General features: G+C 32.2%; 1 protein-coding gene across 1 annotated transcript; it reads right to left on the bottom strand.

The window, feature by feature from the left end:
- Positions 1-11,242: 11,242 nt before the first annotated feature.
- On the bottom strand, positions 11,243-17,098 carry LOC133184857 (alpha-2B adrenergic receptor-like). The gene is made up of 2 exons (XM_061319931.1): positions 16,671-17,098; positions 11,243-11,943 (listed from the first exon to the last, which is right to left on the bottom strand). The coding sequence occupies exons 1-2, from the start codon at positions 17,096-17,098 to the stop codon at positions 11,247-11,249; spliced, it is 1,125 nt and encodes a 374-aa protein (XP_061175915.1). The 3' UTR covers positions 11,243-11,246.
- Positions 17,099-21,089: the final 3,991 nt, after the last annotated feature.

Raw genomic sequence — 21,089 nt, 5'->3', positions numbered from 1 at the left:
TAATTTGAATGAAATTTTGAGAAAAAGATCATTCATCAGAATATTACAATAAATATCACTTATATAAAGCATAACGTGTTTTAAGCTTCGTGTATCTTAGAAATTTTATTTGAACCAAGTGGTTTAAATCCATAGACAGTCATTACATGTATATCGTTTTTCACATTCTATTGTGAACTTTCAGATACCCATCCAAAATAAATTCCTAAAATGAAAATGACATCACCTTATTTCATCGAAGAAATGCATACTAAATTTGCTTAATTTTTTTTAAACGTTGCTCTTTGGTCCCCCAATTGCATACTTATGATCACTGATTCACTTCTGATACACCCATTTAAAACTATGCTGTGATTTAGATTCGTTGAAATAAGTCACCAACGTACACTTACAAATGGCATCAGCTTGCTTGTCAAAATTTCCCATTGGGCATTAGTCTATAGGCCGGTACAGTCATTGAGAAGATAGAACTACCACATTTTTCTTCGTTCGAGACGAAAGGTTGTTTAATCGGTGAGAAGGAAGGTTTTATCGGTTACAAGAAGGAAGTGTACGGTGTACTTTTACAGGTCCCTCAAAACAAGGTAAGCAATTTATTTACTGCAGCATTGAACATTGGTGCATGAACGTGTATATTAAGGGATTTTTTTTTCCTTACCACTCCCCTTTCTGGCTTTTCCCAAATCATTGCCAAAAAAGATGTTTAATGATTACTATATAATTCATATTGTATTTTATTTCCAGAACTCAGTGGCAGAGTGGTTAACATGAATAGGTATATAACAAGTTTGCTCACCCGTATCTGATCAACATAAATTAATTTCACATACTATATTAATTTAAAGAAAGAGTATTACAAAACATGCTAAGGAGTTCTAATTCTATCTCTCGATTGCCTTTCAGTAATCATTTTACGACCTTTAAGTCTTCGGCAAACCCAAGCTCTCTACAAGTAGTAGTAGTAATAAATTTTATTTACAGTCGGACTATATACATTTAACAAAAAACATGAGCTAAAAGGTCTTTTATCGACTAGTAACATAGAAACACATTTAGCACAAATAAAATGTACATATACATATAAGAGAAAACATACTTAAATTTGACATAGACAGAAGCACATAAAACAAAAGAATGGAACAAAAGACACTAGTAAACACACATAAAAAAGACATAAAAGACATAACATAAGAGAACACACAAACACACATATGTATACAAAAAAGATCATGCACACATAAAAAAAATAAGAAAAGGGGTCTCTCTCTGTATATATAGAGATGCCCCTCTTTCTTATTTTTTTCAATATAGTTAGGAATATGGACGTCACTAGACTTGTTTGTTTCGCGAGTAAGTTCAACCATTTCTGTAGATACAACATATTCAAAATAATTCTGCTCAGAATGTTTATATAGATAGATAGATAGATAGATAGATAGATAGATAGATAGATAGATAGATAGATAGATATATTTATGTCTTCCTCTTTCATCAGGACAAACAGAAATTTTTCCCTGTGTGTAATTTACCCTGTTTATGAAGTACCAAAAAAGACAAAACACCAGCTTTTATTGCGAAAATTTTTTTACTCAAATTGAGGTAAAAAATTTTTAAATTAAAAAACATGTAAAATACATACATGTAAAATACAAAAAATTATAAAGCATGATTACATAATGAACTATTACTAAAAAGACAAAAAACATGCAAAACACCTTTAAAGGTAACAAATACATAATCACCATAATACGAAAATACAAAGTGAGCTTGGCCTTGTAAGGGGTCAACAGCCCACCAGGAAAGAGAACTCTTTCCTACCCCCCCCCCTATATATATATATATATATATATATATATATATATATATATATATATATATATATATATATATATATATATATATATATATATATATATATATATTCTGTGTGTGTGATAACGTAATTAATTTTCTTTAGATATATACATGTACGCTTTACAATATTTTCTATCTTTCTTGTAAATCCTAAACTTCTCTTCTCCGCCACACCATCCCTCCTGCTTCTTGTTCAATTTCATTACCAGATTGATGTGAAAATTAATTTTCATTTCTTACGTCCTTTTAATTTCTGGACATTTTTTTCCAGATAACAATGACAGATGATGGTTACTTTTCACCTATAGATCCTGCCCCTGTCTTACTCAGGGATTCGACTCCTTCCTTTTTTCTCCCACTAGGCATTGCTGTGGTTCTTGGAACAATGATCTTTTCAAGTATGACAAAATTATCTATTTTCGACTCTTATTGCCTATACTTATGAATTGTTTTATTATACAATCAAAGAAATCTTTTTGACATATTAAGTGACAGGATTTTAACGAATTTCAAATAATTATATACATTGTACTAGCAATCAGCCATCGAAAATTAGTTTTTTTTTCAACTGTGTTTAGACACCCGTGTGCAGAATGCCAGGCTATCAAATCTTCAAGGTATATTCTTTTTCATTTTATCTTGATTTTTTTTTTAAAGAAAGAAACTATGACTAATATTTGCAAAATAACAAATATGAAAACTCGTGACCAGAGTATGAACGTATTAATCAGTGGTGTATCATGTTTAAATAAAAACCTTTTAAACAAAACTTTACATGATTGTATAAACGTAAGATTTTTTTTAGATTTTTTTTTGTTTTAGACCAATTGTTGGAATGTGAGAATAGGGCTAGCATACCTGGTGAGTAGTTTTTTTTCATGATTTTCTAAAAAAAAAAAAAAAAGAAAGAAAGAAAGAAAGAAATTCTCTCAATATTATAAGTAATAAATAAATAATGATAGCTTTCAAAGATATTTACGATTTTTATTCTTTCAAAAGAGCAAAGGACTGTTATAATGTGCGGGGCTGACGATGGAGAAATTCGATGTGAAAACTCCAAGACTCTAACAATTGTGTCTGCCAATTATGGACGAACCGAGCCTACAGCCCAAGTCTGTCCGTCCAATTCGGCTACAATGGATGATACCAACTGCAGATTAGATGTTCTCAACAAACTATCTCAAGAATGCGACGGCAAAACACGCTGCGCTGTACCAACTAGATTGAATGACTTTGGAGGTTCCAGCGTTAATCCATGTCCTAATACCTATAAATATGTAGAGGTCCAATATACATGCTCATAATATTTTATTTTCATTTGGTTTTATTTATATGTGGTCGAAAATGTCTAAAACAAAGATTTTGATGAACTACAGTCACTTAAAAAAACAAAACTCTGAAGTGAAAGATAATGCATTAATGCATCATATTTTATAAGACTTCGACAGTTCGTCAGTGATGATTCTGTGAATTGGTCAAAATATCTGAAATAGATTGTTGGTCAAGGGGATGCTGAAAATGGGGTGTAGCGAGCCTTAAATAGGTTTAAATGAGTGACAAAAATTAAAGTGCGACAGATTGTTCAACAACTTATACATCCTGGCCTGGTTAAATGAACCGCCACGCCATTGTAAGGAGGTCTGAATCATCCGTACGTTTGTGTTTACCTTTCTTGGTGATAAAAGGAAACGTCTGGATGATGCAGTCTAGATCAAACCCAGACTAAGCAACTTGAATTTTTTGCCCGGAAAGTAACGGAAACGGATCGCTGTAAAAAAAAAAAAAAGAAAATACCAAAATATCGGAAAACACCCGTTAATATCGAATTCTTGGATTCAAATTAGCGGAATTACGCTAAATATCGGAACAGAATCATCACTGGTTCGTAGGAAAAAGCTTTCAATAAACCTGTTTTCTGTGATATTTTTGCTAAGTGAGAAGACATTGGAAATCTGAACAAATACAGGAATGTATATCTATTAAAGGAAGAAAACAATAGAAAAACGAGAGGAATATGAAACACACAAATGAATATTATTAAATAGTTTTCTTTTTGGTACGCTGCTCTAAAAATGGAGATTAGCTTTTACATCTTGTATACATTTGTTTAGCAGTTTTTGTTGGGTATTTTTAATACTTTTGGAGGATCACTGACTTATCCCCCCCCCCCCAAAAAAAAATACTGCATGCTTTGGCGATTCAAAATTTAGAATTTATTAGGCTATACAGTAGAAATGTAAAAAAAAAAAAAGAATGTTGATTGCTTGTGTTGAATAACAATGCATTCAGTCTATACTCAACTTACTTCATATGAATATTTCAGAGAAAAGAGTACAAGCTGACTTTATGTTTAACACAAGATAAAACTTGATGATGACAAAAATAATGACTTTACACGATGCATTAATTCAGGATATATTAGTTCACAAGACATAAGTTTATTATATCAATAATGACTTTGATATAAGCAAACTAACAATGCCCCCCCCCTTTTTTTTTTTTCACAAAAGAATAATACGTGTAGTAACTATATCAATATACTTGAAATGGAAAGTTATTAGTGTGGAATCGTTGAAAAACTGAAGGATACCATCACTTCCCTTGAAGTCTCTCCGTCTCATAGTCAGTCTGTCCCACTTGGTTTTCCATAATTTTCTCTACATGCTTAAGATATTGAGGTAATTTTTGGTATGCCAGTCTATCTTTATGAATTGCAGATAATTCCGCTTCAACTATTTTTTACCGGAATTTCGCCTTCTTCAATTTTAAAGAAGAACAAGATAACAATAAAACTAATTAAAAAGTTGCAGGTAGGGACTTTACAACACAATGCAACATTAAAATACTTTACTTCAGAAGTAAGTACAGATATAAACTTTTTTCTTTTTTCCAATAAATTGTTAGCAAAAATGTCTTTTCACTTCAAAATATGCGGTATATTTTGTTCAATAATTCTTTCAGATGCATACATGTATTACAAAATAACTTTTCATGTAAATGATATTTTTAAACATATTTCTGCGTGATGTGATTTATGCCAACAGGTAGACGAAATTGACTGATGATATAGCGGACTTTCCTTACGTTTGCTTTGTTACTTTATTGTTTATAATAACAGGAAACGATACCGTATATGTGTAAAATACAGTTCACAAGTCTACAAGACATGACAAGAGCATCAAGTCGGCCGCAAAAATATATCTAGCATTTTAAAGTACATGTATTTCCACACTAAAAAAGATCAAAGAAAAATCCAAAGATTTTATAATACCGTATATATTTACTTTTCTGTATTTTTTTTTTTTTAATAATTTTCAGAGATCAATTGTTAAATATTAGCCAAATTATATATATTCGTGGATATGAAAATCCAGAAGGATAGGAATGCATGTATAACCGTCAGTTTATTTGATCAAAGACAAATGCAAAAAATATCTAAAATTATTAATTATGATTGCTGACAAAAAAGGACGTACATGTAGAAACTTCACGTGCTGATACCCTGGATCTTTGTCACTTGATAATGCGATTTATTGTTGTGATGTATAATATCACAATAAATGGGAAAAACAGAAAATATGTATCGTTTCTTTTGCAACTGTAGTGTATTCAGAACAACATTCACTTTTTCTTAAATTTTTTACAATTTATTAGTTATTCCTGGGCATTGTAATTCATATCCGGATACAATTTTAATTTGTAAAATCATGATTTAATAAATATTTGATGAGAAAAACAAATTGAAACGTAATAATGACCTGCAGCCGATAATATAAACTGTAATTCAGACCAAAACGTCAGCATAGTGCTTTTCGCAGATTTCCATATCTTCTGAGTAATGTTTTTAATTTTATCATACACTTATGTTTGGTAAACCAAATAGAAAATATCATAAAAGGAATTATATTAAACGGGCAAATATATGCTTATTTCATCTTACTATTTATGTCTTATTTATGCCCATTGAGCTTAAGTTCTTATCTGACTTAAGTTTAAAAAATAAAAATTTCTGTGATGTTCCTAATTCTGATAATTTAATGTGTAGTTTGACTATTCAACTGTTAGCAGTTGAAAAGATCTACAGATCTTTATACATTTCTTTTACAGCTGATATTATTTTACAAGCTTAGTGCATATGATCCACCAGAACAAAATACCCCCCCCCCCCCAAAAAAAAAAAAAACTCTCAGTAGCACAAAATCCGAATCATATTCTTCCTGAAATCATCCCTTCCTGCATGTATTAAGAATATTTAGCATTCATTTTAATGACTTATAACATGCACATGTATGATCCCATCACTGCGGTTTCCCTTAACTAATATAAATATAATAGTGATTCGATCTAAATATTCTGAGAACTTTAAAAATTGTTAAACAATGAATAAACAATGACAGAAGCAGTCCCTTGATTGTGTTTGATTGATTTGCTTCGTTGTAAGCAAGGAACGACTGTCTATATATTTTATGTCCCGCTATAAATATGGTTGTACCATAGAAGTCCCCATCTTAAGAACAGGGTATGGTAGAGGCCAAATTTGGCCCCCATTTTGATATAAAAATCAAAACACAGTTAAAATTGTGATAGTTTGCAATACGAAGCTTAAATGATGCTTGTTTTTAAAATCAGCATTACTTTTTATTCGAAACATACACGGAGATCGCAAGAAGTTAACAAAGTAAAACACTTTACCAAATTTTCTCATTTTTGATGGATTTTCGTCACATTTAAGATACTTTTCACTTCGGCACCACTAGGTGGTTTCTATGCACAAAATATATTTATATATATGATGCTAGTGCTAAGTTCATGTATACGATTAATATTTTTCAAACGAGACAATGTATTACATTAAATTTTAGGATATGAAGTAGTAGAACAATACTTATTTTTTTGAACGTTTAAATTTTATTTCGTTTAAGCGCCATTTGTTAGAGGTACGTCTATATCCATTATAAAGTGTATAATATTTAAATAACTCAATTTTGACGCTGCTCCTTGACCCCATTTTTGCTGTCTTAAAGCTGATAATTTCAGAAGACAGACTTCATTAAAAGAGCTAAAAAACGATGACGTCGAAGGACGTCACGGAGCAGCTAGGAGCGATAAAATTTTGCGTTGCATTTGAGAAACCTCTCAAACAAACTGTGAAAATGCTGGATGAACCAGGAACTATATCAAAAATGAGCCGTGCATTTGTATATATACATGGAAAAGACAGTTTTTGAGTTGTAGAGACTTTGAATCGGACTTTGAATCGGACGATGGAGAATCTGCAAAGAAAAAGATTATTAGAATAATCTGGTCATAAGAATAATCTGGTCAAAAGAGTTTGTAACGTCATGAAACGTGATGTGCGCTGCCGAACTCGTGGAAGCAGAGTTACGCGGTAAAGAATTTGAAAACACTAACAATCTAACTTAACTACTCGAACAAATGTTAGCAATCTAGTTGTCAAGTGTTATGGATACGTTTTTATGAATGGGTACTTTAAGACGCTACAAATAGTGTGTAAAATGAAAAGACAGAGTAATTTTGTTTTTGACGTTACAATTTTGTTAAGCGTGACAAAACATGTTGCCTTCAAAATTGAGTAACGGAGTTCCATTTTCAAACAAATGTAATGAAACTTCACACATCGACAAAATAAATGTTTTTTTTACATATGAAGATGTGTTGACCATATATCTTGTAAAAAATATTATAATGATGAGGGACATTATCTATGTATTTTTTTAATGACCCACGTGCATTTAGAAATGTACTTTAATGTAAATCTTAAGTATATAGAACATTTAAAAAGAGTCAAGAATTACTCCAAGTCTAAACATAGTACATAATAATTGTTTCTATTTTTAAAGAGACTCATGATGATGTTCATGAAAACAATAAGTTTACGGCTGTAATTTATTTCTTAGCCTTTATTAGTTAAAAAAAACTGATACTATTAACATAAATACTTATGAGGCACGGGTATAGATGGCTACTTTAAAGAGATTTAGTTTTCTCCAAAAAAGTAAAATTTTAATAGCATATCAGCCATAGCATTTTTCTGCGTTATACATCTTAAGTCTTTTTTGGTGTAAATCATAGTTTAAATGTACTTTTTCAATTTATTTTGATGAGTATATTTATCCTGCGTCATACACTGCTTCTTAAGTCTTTTGGAGCGGATCATAGTTTAAATGTACTTTTTCAATGGTTTTAAATTTATTTTTCTTTCATGTACAAATAATTAAGTCTGTTCTGTATATGAGTTTTATCATCAAAGACCCACATCTTATAAATATCGTATGTCAAAGAGCTGTTCAATAAATGAACTAGTTCCTCCGGTCATATATATGAAATTGGTCTTGATTATGATCAGATACAAGTACATTAACTTTCAAATGAAACACCAAAAAGGCATTCTAAGCAAACGTCTAAAAAAATCTAACCAAAAACAAAACGTACTCAGTACTCTAGAGTTCAATGATTTCAGTCTTTCAGAGCAGGTCCCGGGATCATGAAACATCTTAAGCTTAAGTCAAACTCTTTCAGTTGTATTATGTTGTAGACGTCAAGCAGACCAAAATTAAAATATTCTTCATTAATGCTTCTAAGTCTGTTTCATGAACTTTGTGTCTGGACTCTTACCTTTATATTCTGTTTACCTAGAGGTGTGCCATACCCCAGTAACAAATGCATAAATATATAGTTTATTGCTTTACTGAATATGTATTGTTTTACAGACTAAATGAAGTTTCTGTAAAGACGGAAATTTTAGTATCTGATCTACAACCCACTCTGAATCGACAAGAGCTGTGCCATCTTCGGTTCATGTTTTGTTCTTTGCCATTTTCCATTACGTTTAAAGCTTTCTTCATTGCTTGAGAGATTAATACGAATACATAGTTACACTTGTGCATATAGACAAATACCACAGAGACGGGGATTTTATTTCTAAACTTTGTGAATTAGAAATTTAACAGAATCTGACCACATACATGTAGTACCACAAAATAAAGACATTTTAAATTGAAATGATAAAAAAAAAAAAGAACAGAAACTGTTGGCGGTGATAAGGTTTGTTTCTTTTTACTTTGAAGCATATTATCCAAGATATGTGAATTTGCCTTTGTAAATCACCAGAAGGCAGATTTTACGGATGAAAATAGAGAGCCTCGAAACAGAACAGAGTCCTTTATGATCAACATCAAACTAGATCAGCCTTTTTAAAGTGTTACCAATACTAACCATAAAAACGTGTCGTAAGTTTAACAAGCATTCTGAGGGTATTGCATTAGCAATACAAGTCCCCTACCGGCAAGTGTAATCTGGTTCCCTTTAAAAATTGAAAATGCCATAATTCCGTCAAAAATCAATGATGCAGAATGTAAATCTCATCAAGATACACTCACATACCAAAAATCTGCTCAATATCTGCAAGCGTTTAGGAAAAAATTTGCGGAAAACTAAGTTTGACAGAGGGACAGACAGACGGACAGCTAGACAGACAGCTAGACCGACAGACGGACGGACAAATGCAGAGGAAACCTAAAGTCCCCTCCGGTTTCACCGGTAGGGGACTAAAAAATGCCAAAAAAGGATGGTCAATAGCTCAGTTTTTCAAATTACTTCAATATTGGCATTTACACACTTGAGGAGAAAACATAGCCCACTGAACTTCAAAACAGGATCAACTTAAAGAATTAAAAAGCATTGTCCTAAATATTTCATAAGTTTAATTTGAAAGCGGCAGAGATAAAAGTATAACATGTCTGGGGCTTGAATTTGTGGTAACATCACAAAATATTGCACTTTAATGCTACAAAAAAATACAAACAAGAACAATTTAGATTTGAAAATGTATTGACATGATTTGCAAAACATTATTATCTTATAAGAAATAGTGATGTTAAAATGTCATCTTGTTACATACAATTTCTCTTTTATCGTTGTTCTGAATCTCCCGGAAGCTGGCCGTTGTACGATTATAAAATTATATTGATATCAATAATTCTGGATTGTGCTGCCATTTTCAATGTTTTATACAGTTCAATATTTACATTCAAACTGTTCTCTCTGTGATAACTCTTGGAAGGTTACATATGTTGATTTCTGGATATTTAAATTTCGCAAAGTGAAAGGTCAAGTGTTTAATATGCATGTCAATTTTCTGTCATTATGTCTCACGTCAGGGCGGGGACTGCGGAGATTAGTATACAAATAAAGCCCTTTCATGAGGTCCTAGAATTGTCGACTTCACAGAAATGCATATAGACCGAGCACGAAGTGCGAGGTCAATATGCTTTTCTTTGAAGTCGATATATCTAGGAATTGACGGAATGAAAGGGCTACATTTGTTATATTATTTTTTACAGAGATTGACAAAACAAATTTTGGAAATAATCAGAACAAGCCACAAATTTTCTCTCTAACTTTCTGTCTAAACAATTATTACAGAACAGACAATTATAATCAGGAGTTGAAATACATATATATATATATATATATATATTCAGAAACATCAAGTCATACACTGAATTAACTATTGTGAAGTCAGCACAATTGTTATTTTCTAGAACATTATATCCATTTTTAGAAATATTTTCCATTTTTCTTAGAAACATCAAGTCGATATGCATTTCAGAATCTTTAAATAGTAACACAAGTCAATATGCTGTTATATACTAGACATAGTACTTGATCATGTGATCAAGTTTGAGTCAATCAGAGAGCTTGGAATAATAAACTTAAGAAAAACAATATCATGGAACAGCGGGTGAATTTTATATCTATTAGCATTTCTTTTAATCTATATTTTCTTTTTTTCACATATGAATATAACTACATGTATAAGGAATCACTGCAGGGCGGAGCCCGTTATGCAAATCATCATACGTTTCCAAATGTCGTTAATGCCCTGACATACAATAAACTTACAGATTTATATATAACTTACAGACAATTAAGTGATTCCTTAAAACAAGTCTGTTGTACTAGACAGAGAATCAACCGACTATCAGAACACTATCTATTTTATGGTTTAAAAAATGACTAATTATAAACAGAAACATATACCTGAATAAAAAAAAGTTACATCACTGTAAATTTCGTTTAGTCCGAAATATTACCTTTCAAGTTAAGGTATAATAAAGCAGGACAACTTGTGTAAATGATTTGTATATTTTTATTAATCATAAAAAAAGTTAGTTTGGCTGACTAACTATCAAGAGTTTAATTTGATTTTTAAAGAAATTGAAGTGGCATTCGTGAACGTGAATAAAAGACTCTCTCACTCTCTCTCTCTGAGGCACAAACACATACAAAATACAGTTTTGCAGACTACAGACACAGTGAAGTCTGATAGTCACATACCAAATACAAATAGAACAGTACGATTCACTTAATTATAGATGTCTTCCACGCAGTATTTCACGAAAAGCTGATCGGAATTCTGGACTACCAAAATTATACAGAAAAGGATTCAAAGTAGAGTTTATGTAGGTCAACCAGAATGTTATTGAGTATATCGTGTCTGACACTAGATCTGGGCGTATTGCTGTGACGTCATAGACAACATGAAATGGTACCCAGCAAATGATGTATCCAACGATGATGTAGGTCAAGGTTATAAATACTCGAGAATCTTTGATGGCTTTAGAGGCTTTTGTGTCGTTGGTTTGATTTCGAGCTGTTTGATGGTTATTGTTAGTGCTTCTTGATTCTGAATTTGTCGAGTTTACTTTTTCCAAATTAGGAATTTTGAGATGATTATTGTCTGTTTTGCAGACTACAGACACAGAAGGAATGTCATCTGATTCACTCACTGTACAATTCGTGGCTTGATTTTTACGACTTACATTTGAATTCGACAAATCTACCGTTGTTTCCGCCGAGATAATTTTCCTTTGCCGTCGTACTACAAACAAAACCCGGAGATAACAGCCAAACAGCAAGAAGAAGGAACCGTGGTGACCTACGACACCTATTACGATTACCATTTCTTGGTTTAAGGCAGGGTCCCAAATACAGGTATCGTCAGTTATATAGTTCTGTACACGGTCCATTATACATGGAGGTAACCATACCATTAATGTAAACAACCTGTTAATATAAAAAATAATCAATTTCATTTTCAAAAATTCCTGAACGATTATGCAATGAACCTGTTAAGTTTATTACCTACATTGTAGAAAAGATAGTTAGCGATGATTCCATTATGTCTCTAAGCTATGAAAGTTATAAATCAAAACTATACAATAACAATATACAATAACAAGAGGACCAAGGGCCTGAGTATAATTCAAACGCTTTAAAGGATCCATAGGAGTATAAAACAAAGTTACACAAACAGATAGATGATGACATGTTTCCTAAAAGCAAAAGAAGTATGATGATCAACGAAATAGTTAGTCTAGTAATCAATATAAAATCATAAAATAAATCTTATTTCCTAGCTTCTACTCGCCAGTATTAATACACTCCCATTTGTAACTATGACCATGAGCTTAAGCAAAACATAGTGTTTGAGCACATGTAGAAAACCCATCATAATTATTCTCTCTCACTTTGGCCTCTTTAGTCTTTGGAGAACATTTAATGTATAAAGATACTAAAGGCATTTTATCTGATTTTATTTCTTTACTATGTACAATTCAAGACAAATATGTTTAATTCCCAAATACATGTACTTTGAAATTAATGTATTTCAGAATTTTCTTGTGGGTATTACACAAGAAATCCGGATTTAAATTAATTGTTGCTGATGACCAAAATACATGTATGTGTCATGACCTTGACTAAAAGAAGTCATATTTCAAAAGATCAAGATCATATATTTAAGGGGCATTTATCTTCATGAGCCGCTATAAGCATAATACCAAAGAAATCCCAGTCAAACATTTATCTTTTTTACAAATGATATCATATACAAAAAAAAAAAAAAAAAAAAAAAAAAAAAAAAAAAAAAAAAATCGATGTTTGAAAAGACATGGAAAACTTTCTGATCTGAGAGGTCTTTGTATTAAAAAAGAGAGATAGGTTCCGAATCAGATTGACTGACGTCACCTAATATCAAGGAAACTCAAGAAGCGTTTCCCGAATCCTATTCCCGCAAAGTAAAGATCATCGAATGCTTTGAAAGTCTTGGTAATAAGAACTGAATTTTTGGTATAGCCAACATCAGTCTATAGTCATTTGATATAATATACGTCATTGTTAAGCGCACACAATTGTTTCACTGTAAATCAATGGTCTGAGAACGATTTCATTCAATTTTTTACAGAGTATTAGACTAGTATGGAGTTCTTTAGATTATAGATTGAATAATATACAGAATTTTAAGTATGTACTCGTAAAGAATTAAAGCATTGGAGATTTATAGGATCCAATCTAAATTTGATGCACACGAACATAGTGTAATATTTGGATGTTTGAATACACTATTTGGCGAAAAATGAATAATTATAATGCACATGTAACAATAAAGCTTTTAATCTTCAACAGGCTTGTAAAGATAACAGGTTTATGTAAATGTTATCTATATTTTTTTTATATTAATCATTATTTCAGCATCCTAGTTAAGCCTGACTTTAAGCCCATGGTTATAAAAATTGTCATCTTTACCATGTACAGGTCTTTGAAAAAACAGTTTTTTAACTCTTTAAATATTTCATTTTTAGTACTGTTAATCCCCATATAGTTGAGACATACTATTACTACAAAAGCTTTACTGTTTATTTTTAAGCGAGGAAAAAAATCATGAGTTACAAAACGTAGGTTACTGTTATATATAGTTGTCAATAATACAAATATATACGCGAGAATGAAATTTTCGCTAGCAGATGGCCTCCCGTAGCTACACCAGAATAAAGGCCTTGCCAATAAAAAGTTATTTACAGCATCAATATCATTTCTGGGTATATTTTGGAAAGATATAGCTAGAAATCAGAAGATAAAATGCCTACTTTTGGCTCAAATAGATTTTCTGTTTGAAACATAACCAGGAAAAGTAATGACCCGAATCATTTTTCAATGTGAAAAAAAGATTCGGTTCAATTTTCAGTAGGACAAGTAAACCGATATACACCGGTATGTCATGTATTGAAACCGTAATTAGCAGAAAACCATCATGGACACTTCCGCGTTAGTTAATGGTAATTGTTCCTAGTGAGAAATACTTTGATGACTTCTAAACTAAACTAAATTATATGGTCTTGGACATTTTACTTTGATAGCGGAACAGAATTGTCTAATAACAAAGCTATCAAACACCTCAAATGGTAATGGCCTATGAATCATAATTCATTGAGTTCAAACATATCTGATGAAAAGAAATGTTAGAGAGTAGTTTTTAAAAAAAAAACTGTCAATTTCATAATAATCGCCTTCACATCTTGATGTCTCGTTGTAAGCGTCGTTTTTGCAAAGTGACAAAATATATATTCCGTGGTATTCAATACTCTTTATTTACTTAAATGCTTCAACAAACAAAAGATTTCAAAAAATGTAACTCAATTAAAAAATTAAGTATTTATTACATAGTTTCGTGAAACAGATAATTTTTCCTACTGATGCTTTTAAAGAATATAAAAACACACATTTACAATTTACAAGAAGACAATTTTATAAAAGAAATCAATGAATCTATGAAAAAGAATACCTTGAAACTTTAATTTGTCTGAATGGCTTTAATGTATCAGATGGATGTTGAAATCGCGCATTAAGCGATTGAGGGGCAATATGAAAACCATCATTTCTTCTGTCTTCGACGATACAGAAGTGAAACAAGAATTAGATAGATTACATGATCAGTATGTACTGGTCCCCGCTGACAAAGCAGGTAACAACATTGTCTTTGTTTGTAGGGCTCATTATTTGAAATGTATTTTAGAGGAACTAGGATTTAATCCTGCTAGTGATAATCCAACTTATACCCATAGCTCCAAATTCTTCAAAACCATAAGTCAGTTTTAAATATTTTAAATATTCGCAACAATCAAAATGAATTTGACTTACCATACCTATACTAGATTCCAAAACTCCATAAAAATCCTTACAAACAAAGATACATAAGGTTCCAGTAAATGTTCTACCAAACCTCTTTCTTTACTCCTCACTGAAATATTTACAGAAGTGAAGGAGAAACTTCAGGAGTACTGTACAACAGTATATTCGAAAAGTGTAGTAAATCAGATGTGAACACTTAAAAATTCCAAGGAACTTTTAGAAAATTTGAAATCACAAAATTTTACTCAAATTGATAACATCAAAATGTACGATTTTTCAATACCTTATGCAACCATTCCCCACGATAAATTAAAATCCAGGCTTTTTGAGATCATAGACAGCTGCTTTTTCGATAAAAATGGAACTCGTAAATATACTTACTTTGTCAGTGGTTATTTTAAAAATTATTTTGTTAAAAAACATTCTGATTGTACACCCAGGTACTCTGAAGTTAATATTAAAAAGATGCTTGAGTTTCTGATTTACAATATCTATGTTGTTTTTGGAGATCAGGTCTTCCAACAATCTGTTGGAATTCCCATGGGTACTAATTGCGCCCCCTTATTAGCAGACCTATTTTTGTATTCATATGAAGCAGAATTTATTTAACTAATTTAACTAATTCTACAAGAGATGAGGAAAACACTTGCTGTGGCCTTCAACTCGACATTTAGATATATCGTCAACGAATTACCAATTAGTAATAGTTACTTCCATTCATATATCAACTCGATATATCACAGTGAACTTGAAATAAAAGATACCACAGAGTCCGACACATCTGTTTCATATTTGGATATTATACTAGAAAAGACAGTAATGGTAACCTAAAACTAAGTTTTATTTTTTTTTTCAATCGTCAACTTCCGTTACTTATGGAGCAATATATCCTTATCACCTGCATATGGGTTTCTTGTCTCCCAGTTTATTCGATGCGCAAAAGCATGCTCTACGTATGAACAATTTCTAAAACGAGGCAAGCTATTGACAAACAAGTTGATGAAACAAAGATATCAACAGACTCGTTTGAACTCATCATTTCCCAAGTTTTATGGTCTATTCAATGACCTTGTCAGCAAATACAACCTATCATTAAGTCAAATGCTGTCTGACATTTTTCATTCTAATTGGTAGGCCATATTCTCTACGGATTTTCCCGTTTTTTCCCGATCAGGACAATGAACACACGGCCGGTGTGACCGGTCGGCAGGAGATGTTCACTCCTCCATGGCACCTGATCCCACCTCTGATGATGAAAAATCTGAATCTCATTTACTTACGGGGAAATATATATTTTATACGTTTCAATTTTTATTTTTAGCGACCTTACAGGTTATAAACACTTCCGAGATTGATGTTTTTATCTTCTTGTTATAAAGTTCAAAATGGTGTGCTTTTATATAATTAATAATTTGGCTTGTCAGATCAGATTTGTTAACCTGATGGAATTTCGCATTGATATATAGGAAAAATCATTGAATCGTTAGCAGTCTTTACTGAATTGTTCTTAATGTTTCTGTCTGATATTAAATGCAAATCAAGACTCTGAGGCATGCTAAAAACATGTCCTCTGAAAGAATGGAATCATATATAGATATTTTATAGGAATTGCAGAATTTGTGAAAAAATACCTCGTAAGTAGAACTAAATGATTCATGAATTCAGCTTTATAGTAAAATTTAGCTGAAATTGTTTTGTGTTATACAAAAGATGAAAAATATGATACAAAAATCAAAGTGTCCAGTTTTATACCTTATGGACCATTTATATTCATATCAATGTAAAGCAGTAAATAGAGAACTATTATTTTAAAAAATTCTTACCACACACCACAAATCATTCCAAGAGCCTTCTTTTTGTTATGGTGTGATTTATAATGTATCGGCCAATTCACTGCCCAAAACCGGTCAATGGAAATAATACACAGCGTGAAGACGGACGCGAAAGTCATCCCATAATCAAAAAAGATCCAAACACCACACATGATCCTACCAAAGGGCCAGTAACCCAGTATATTGTCCAATGTGTAGAAACTCATAGCTGTGACAGCTACTGAAACATCCGTCAAAGCCAAATTTACTACGTAAAAGTTAAACACCGTCTGTAGACGTTTGTTACTTTTGACGGCGACCAACACGAGGATGTTGCCAAAAATAGTAACCAGGACAATTAAATAAAGGAAAACGCCAAGGACGATTTTACTCCAATGGACATTGGTTTCGTCGGTATTCGGAGACGATGACTGATTCATTGTTTCTTCTAAAAACGGATTTTTCAATCTGTCGTTACTTAATCTACAGCAACACGCTCTGTTTTATACTGTTATGTCAATACTCGAGGGAAAAAAATCCATGCATATATATATCATTGAGCTGATCATTATAGGTTTTCATCTTATATAGCGTTTGGAACTTTAATTTTCCTTCTGCTAATACATTAGAGATACTTTAGGGATTAAAGAGATTACAGTTTTAGTTACATGTAAAACAATATGAAATGTCTCGTTCACTAAGCAGTAACATTCTTTTTTTTTTTTTTTAAATTTTAAAAAGTGGTCTGACAGGAGTAGTTCAGTATTCAGTACGTTAGCGTTCCGTACTATATTGCACTAGTCACAAATACATTCAGTGTTAGTGGAAACAGTGAATACGAACTCCTTTTATTATGGTTTTAAGCTTTTCCATTTATATCTTTATGTACATTTTTCTTAAGCCTCTTACTCTAGCGTTTTATAAACAGGTTAAACAGATTTCATCATCTTCCACGAGGAAATCAATACATATCTGCAGAAACCCTGTAAATGCACTGTTTGTACTGCCTGACAAAAAGGAAATTTTGAGCATCTTTTAAAAATCGGTGACTCTTAAGTAGAAGAATATTTCTATACCCCCACCCCCACCTCAATCAGTTAAATTTTCAATACCATATATATAAAAAATTGTTCTGAAAAAAAAAAACAGAAATGAAGAAAATATTACCTACCCTATATTATAAAAAAAATTTAAATCACATAACCAATAAATAGGAAGCTTGGTTCATCTTGAAGATTGATTGATTGATTGTATGTTGTTTTACTTCCCGTTCGAGAATTTTTCACTCATATAGAGATGTCACCATTTACCAGTCAAATGCTTCAAATTTAGACGTTAACTAGGCACTCAGGGCCAATGATCAGTTAGGGTTCTTCGTGCCAACGCCTACAGTGACACGGGGCCTCTGTTTTTAAGGTTTCATCCAAATGACCCGCAACTTTCACTTCAAAGGGCGGAGCGCTTGGCGAAGGAACAGTTGCTATCTATTTTTTATCGACTTAGGTCAGTCAATCGTGGCCGTGATTCGAACCCACGATGTTGGCACGATAAAGAACCCTCACTGCTCAATGGCCCTGAGTGCCGAGTAAAGATCTAAATTTGAAGCCCTTTACCGATATATGGTGACGTCTTCGCACCCGTGAAAATATCAAAAAATCCTGTTCCACTCGTGAAATAAATTCCAAATTCATCTACAAAACATTGAATATCCTCTATATATTCACTGAATTTGAAGCCATGTTCACCAGAGCGTCAGTGTGCGTGCAGCGTCATTATGCCGTCACAATCAATATTTCGAACAACGTTGAAAACAATGGTTGCAAAGGCCGGAGCAGCTGTACAGGAAATGCTGTTAGACAAGCCTATAGCAGGATTATTTTCCAAACATTTCGATGTCTTACAAACAGCGAAAGGAAAGCTCTAGTAATAAGTTATAAGTTGTAATCTTTACATTTTTTTAATTTTGTTAACAACAGACGTTCGTTAATGAAAATGGAAACGTCAATGTTTTATTCATTCAAATCCTGACTATATTATAATAATAATTATGGACTCTTTTGGTGGTGAATATGGTTTGTTATTCACCAGAAAAATACCAATAATTGACCAAGGCGAAGCCGAGGTCAATATTGATATTTTTCTGGTGAATAACACACCATATTCACCACAAAAAGGGTCCATAATTGTATATTATATCAGTTTTATTGTTATAAGTGACTATGACTTGTTGAAATGTCAGGAAATGTAATTTACTCAATCGATGAATAATCTCAGTACTGAAACCAAATGAAAATTGATTTTTACATTTTGTGTTGATTTTGACGCAATATGTATTTAACGCAAATGAAAAAACCCCCGCATTTTATTACATTTATATATACATGTACATGTACTATATATATTTAAGCATTGAGTTCTTATTTTTGGATATCGTCGGTCCAATAACATCATCTGGCTAAAGAATTTAATGCTTATATATTTACATTATCTAACTTTCTCTGTTCCTAATTGTTAATTTCGTTAATCTTTATTATGAATTTAGCGTCTTTCAGAACTGAGGCTCGTAACATAAAGCCTGCTAAGTTTTTGACTTAAATAGGGTCATAAGTATGACTTAGATGCAGTCTTAGAACCTGCCTAAGCACAGTTCTACTTAAGTATGTCTTGTGCCGTAACATAAATTAACCAGTGTCAGTGAATATCAGCAAGCAAACAAGATATGGTTCTTCACAATTCAATGAAGAGATCAAGGGAAATTGTTTTCGGAAGTTATTTCTTTTGATGTCCCCCATTGAGGAAGTCTCTCTCTCTCTCTCTCTCTCTTTAAATATCCTTTTTAAGTGAAAATACAAAGCTACCATCATTCACTATGAGTAAACAGTTGTACTATAGTACAATTGCTTACTTATAGTGAAAAGTGTTCATATTATATTACATAACATTCTGCATGTATGCCATGTTTAGAGTGTTATTGGGATCAATGTTCAATAAATCTGTAAATTATACCCCTGCTTAAAAAGCGTCCGTTACGTTTTGTGGTACCCATCTCTTATCCGCAACCCCTCTTGTACCACTGAATAATATATAATAATACTTTCACAGAATCTTTGCTATATAGTACCATTGTGCAACTCCTATGCATCTTTTGATCGGACAGATATATTGCAGGTTTTCAATAGCAAAACATAGTCACCGCCATTCTTCCTATAATATTGAGGGGTACCTATCTCTTATCTGCAACTCCTCTTATATCACTGAATAAAATTTAATAATAGTTTCAAAGAATCTTTGCTATATAGTGTCATTGTGCAACTCCTATTTAATTTTTGATCGGACACATATATCGGGTTTCCCTATAGCAAAACATAGACACCGCCATTCTTCCTGTAATATTGAGGGGCACCCATCTCTTAGACACAACTTCTCTTACACCACTGAATAAAATTTAATGATACTTTCACAGAATCTTTGTTACATAGTGCCATTGTGCACCTCCTATCTTATTTTTTTTGATCGGACACATATCTTGGAGCTCCAATGGCAAAACATGGACCTTGCCATTATAAACATATGGAAGGTGGGGGATATCAATTGTTAGCTCAATGCTCGCAGTTCTTCTAGTTTAAACTTACTTTTAAGCCGCTATTACTTGCATGTTAACTTCTCCGTGTTCCACCTTCCCAGGAGGAAGCTTGAAACCGTTATATACCGCTATTACATGTGATTACACACGAATATTTATTTTGCTGAATATATAAATCAATGTTGTGTGCCGAGATGTAACAATTAATAGTTCTTTTTAAATATGACTTGTTAAATTGTACTTAATACTTGTGTTCCTGGAGTATTGAAATTGCATATAGTTCCTACTGTGTATCCTACCGCGCAATGACAAGGTTTCTTTTGTGTTATAGGGTATTGGATGTTCTAGATTTCCAAGGGATTTCTTAAAGAAAACAAGATGTGTTTGTGACACACTGATTCCCACGTATGGTAACTTATAGCTGAGGTTAAACATTCTCTAATGCAAATCAAATATGTTGGTACCCAAAGTAAGGTCTTATCTCGAGAAATATACCTGTGAAATATGAAAGCTCTAGTAGTAACCATTGAAAAAATATATGAAAAAGGTTTGTTTTTTTCAAAAGTAAGTCAAACATCAAGGACAAGGTCAAATGGTGCCGAAGGAAAGGCCTTTTCACAAGAAATACACATGTGGAATATAAAAGTCCTAGCACCAACCGCTCAAAAGGTATGGCCAAGGTTTTACGAAAGTATGTCAAACTCCTAGGTCAAGGTCAAAGGGTCAAAGTTGCATTGTTAATATTCAAAGTAAGATCTTGTCACAAGGATTACACAAGGCATATGAAGTATAAAAGCCTTGGCACCAGCTAAAGTTAAGGCCAAGGTTAAAGTTGGGTTACATTTTAC

This window comes from Saccostrea echinata, unplaced genomic scaffold (assembly GCF_033153115.1).
Source record: "Saccostrea echinata isolate AGI-Se365-2 ecotype Australia unplaced genomic scaffold, CSIRO_AGI_Sech_v1 ptg000011l, whole genome shotgun sequence".
NCBI lineage: Eukaryota > Metazoa > Mollusca > Bivalvia > Ostreida > Ostreidae > Saccostrea > Saccostrea echinata.
This window is presented reverse-complemented; position numbering and strand designations above follow the sequence as displayed.

Bases quoted from the DNA above. Each gene is read 5' to 3' on its own strand.
- LOC133184857 (XM_061319931.1), bottom strand. From the start codon at position 17,098: ATGAATCAGTCATCGTCTCCGAATACCGACGAAACCAATGTCCATTGG. The intron at 11,944-16,670 runs GTAAGAATTTTT...TTATATTAACAG, and splicing joins GGAATGATTTGTGGTGTGTG to GTTGTTTACATTAATGGTAT.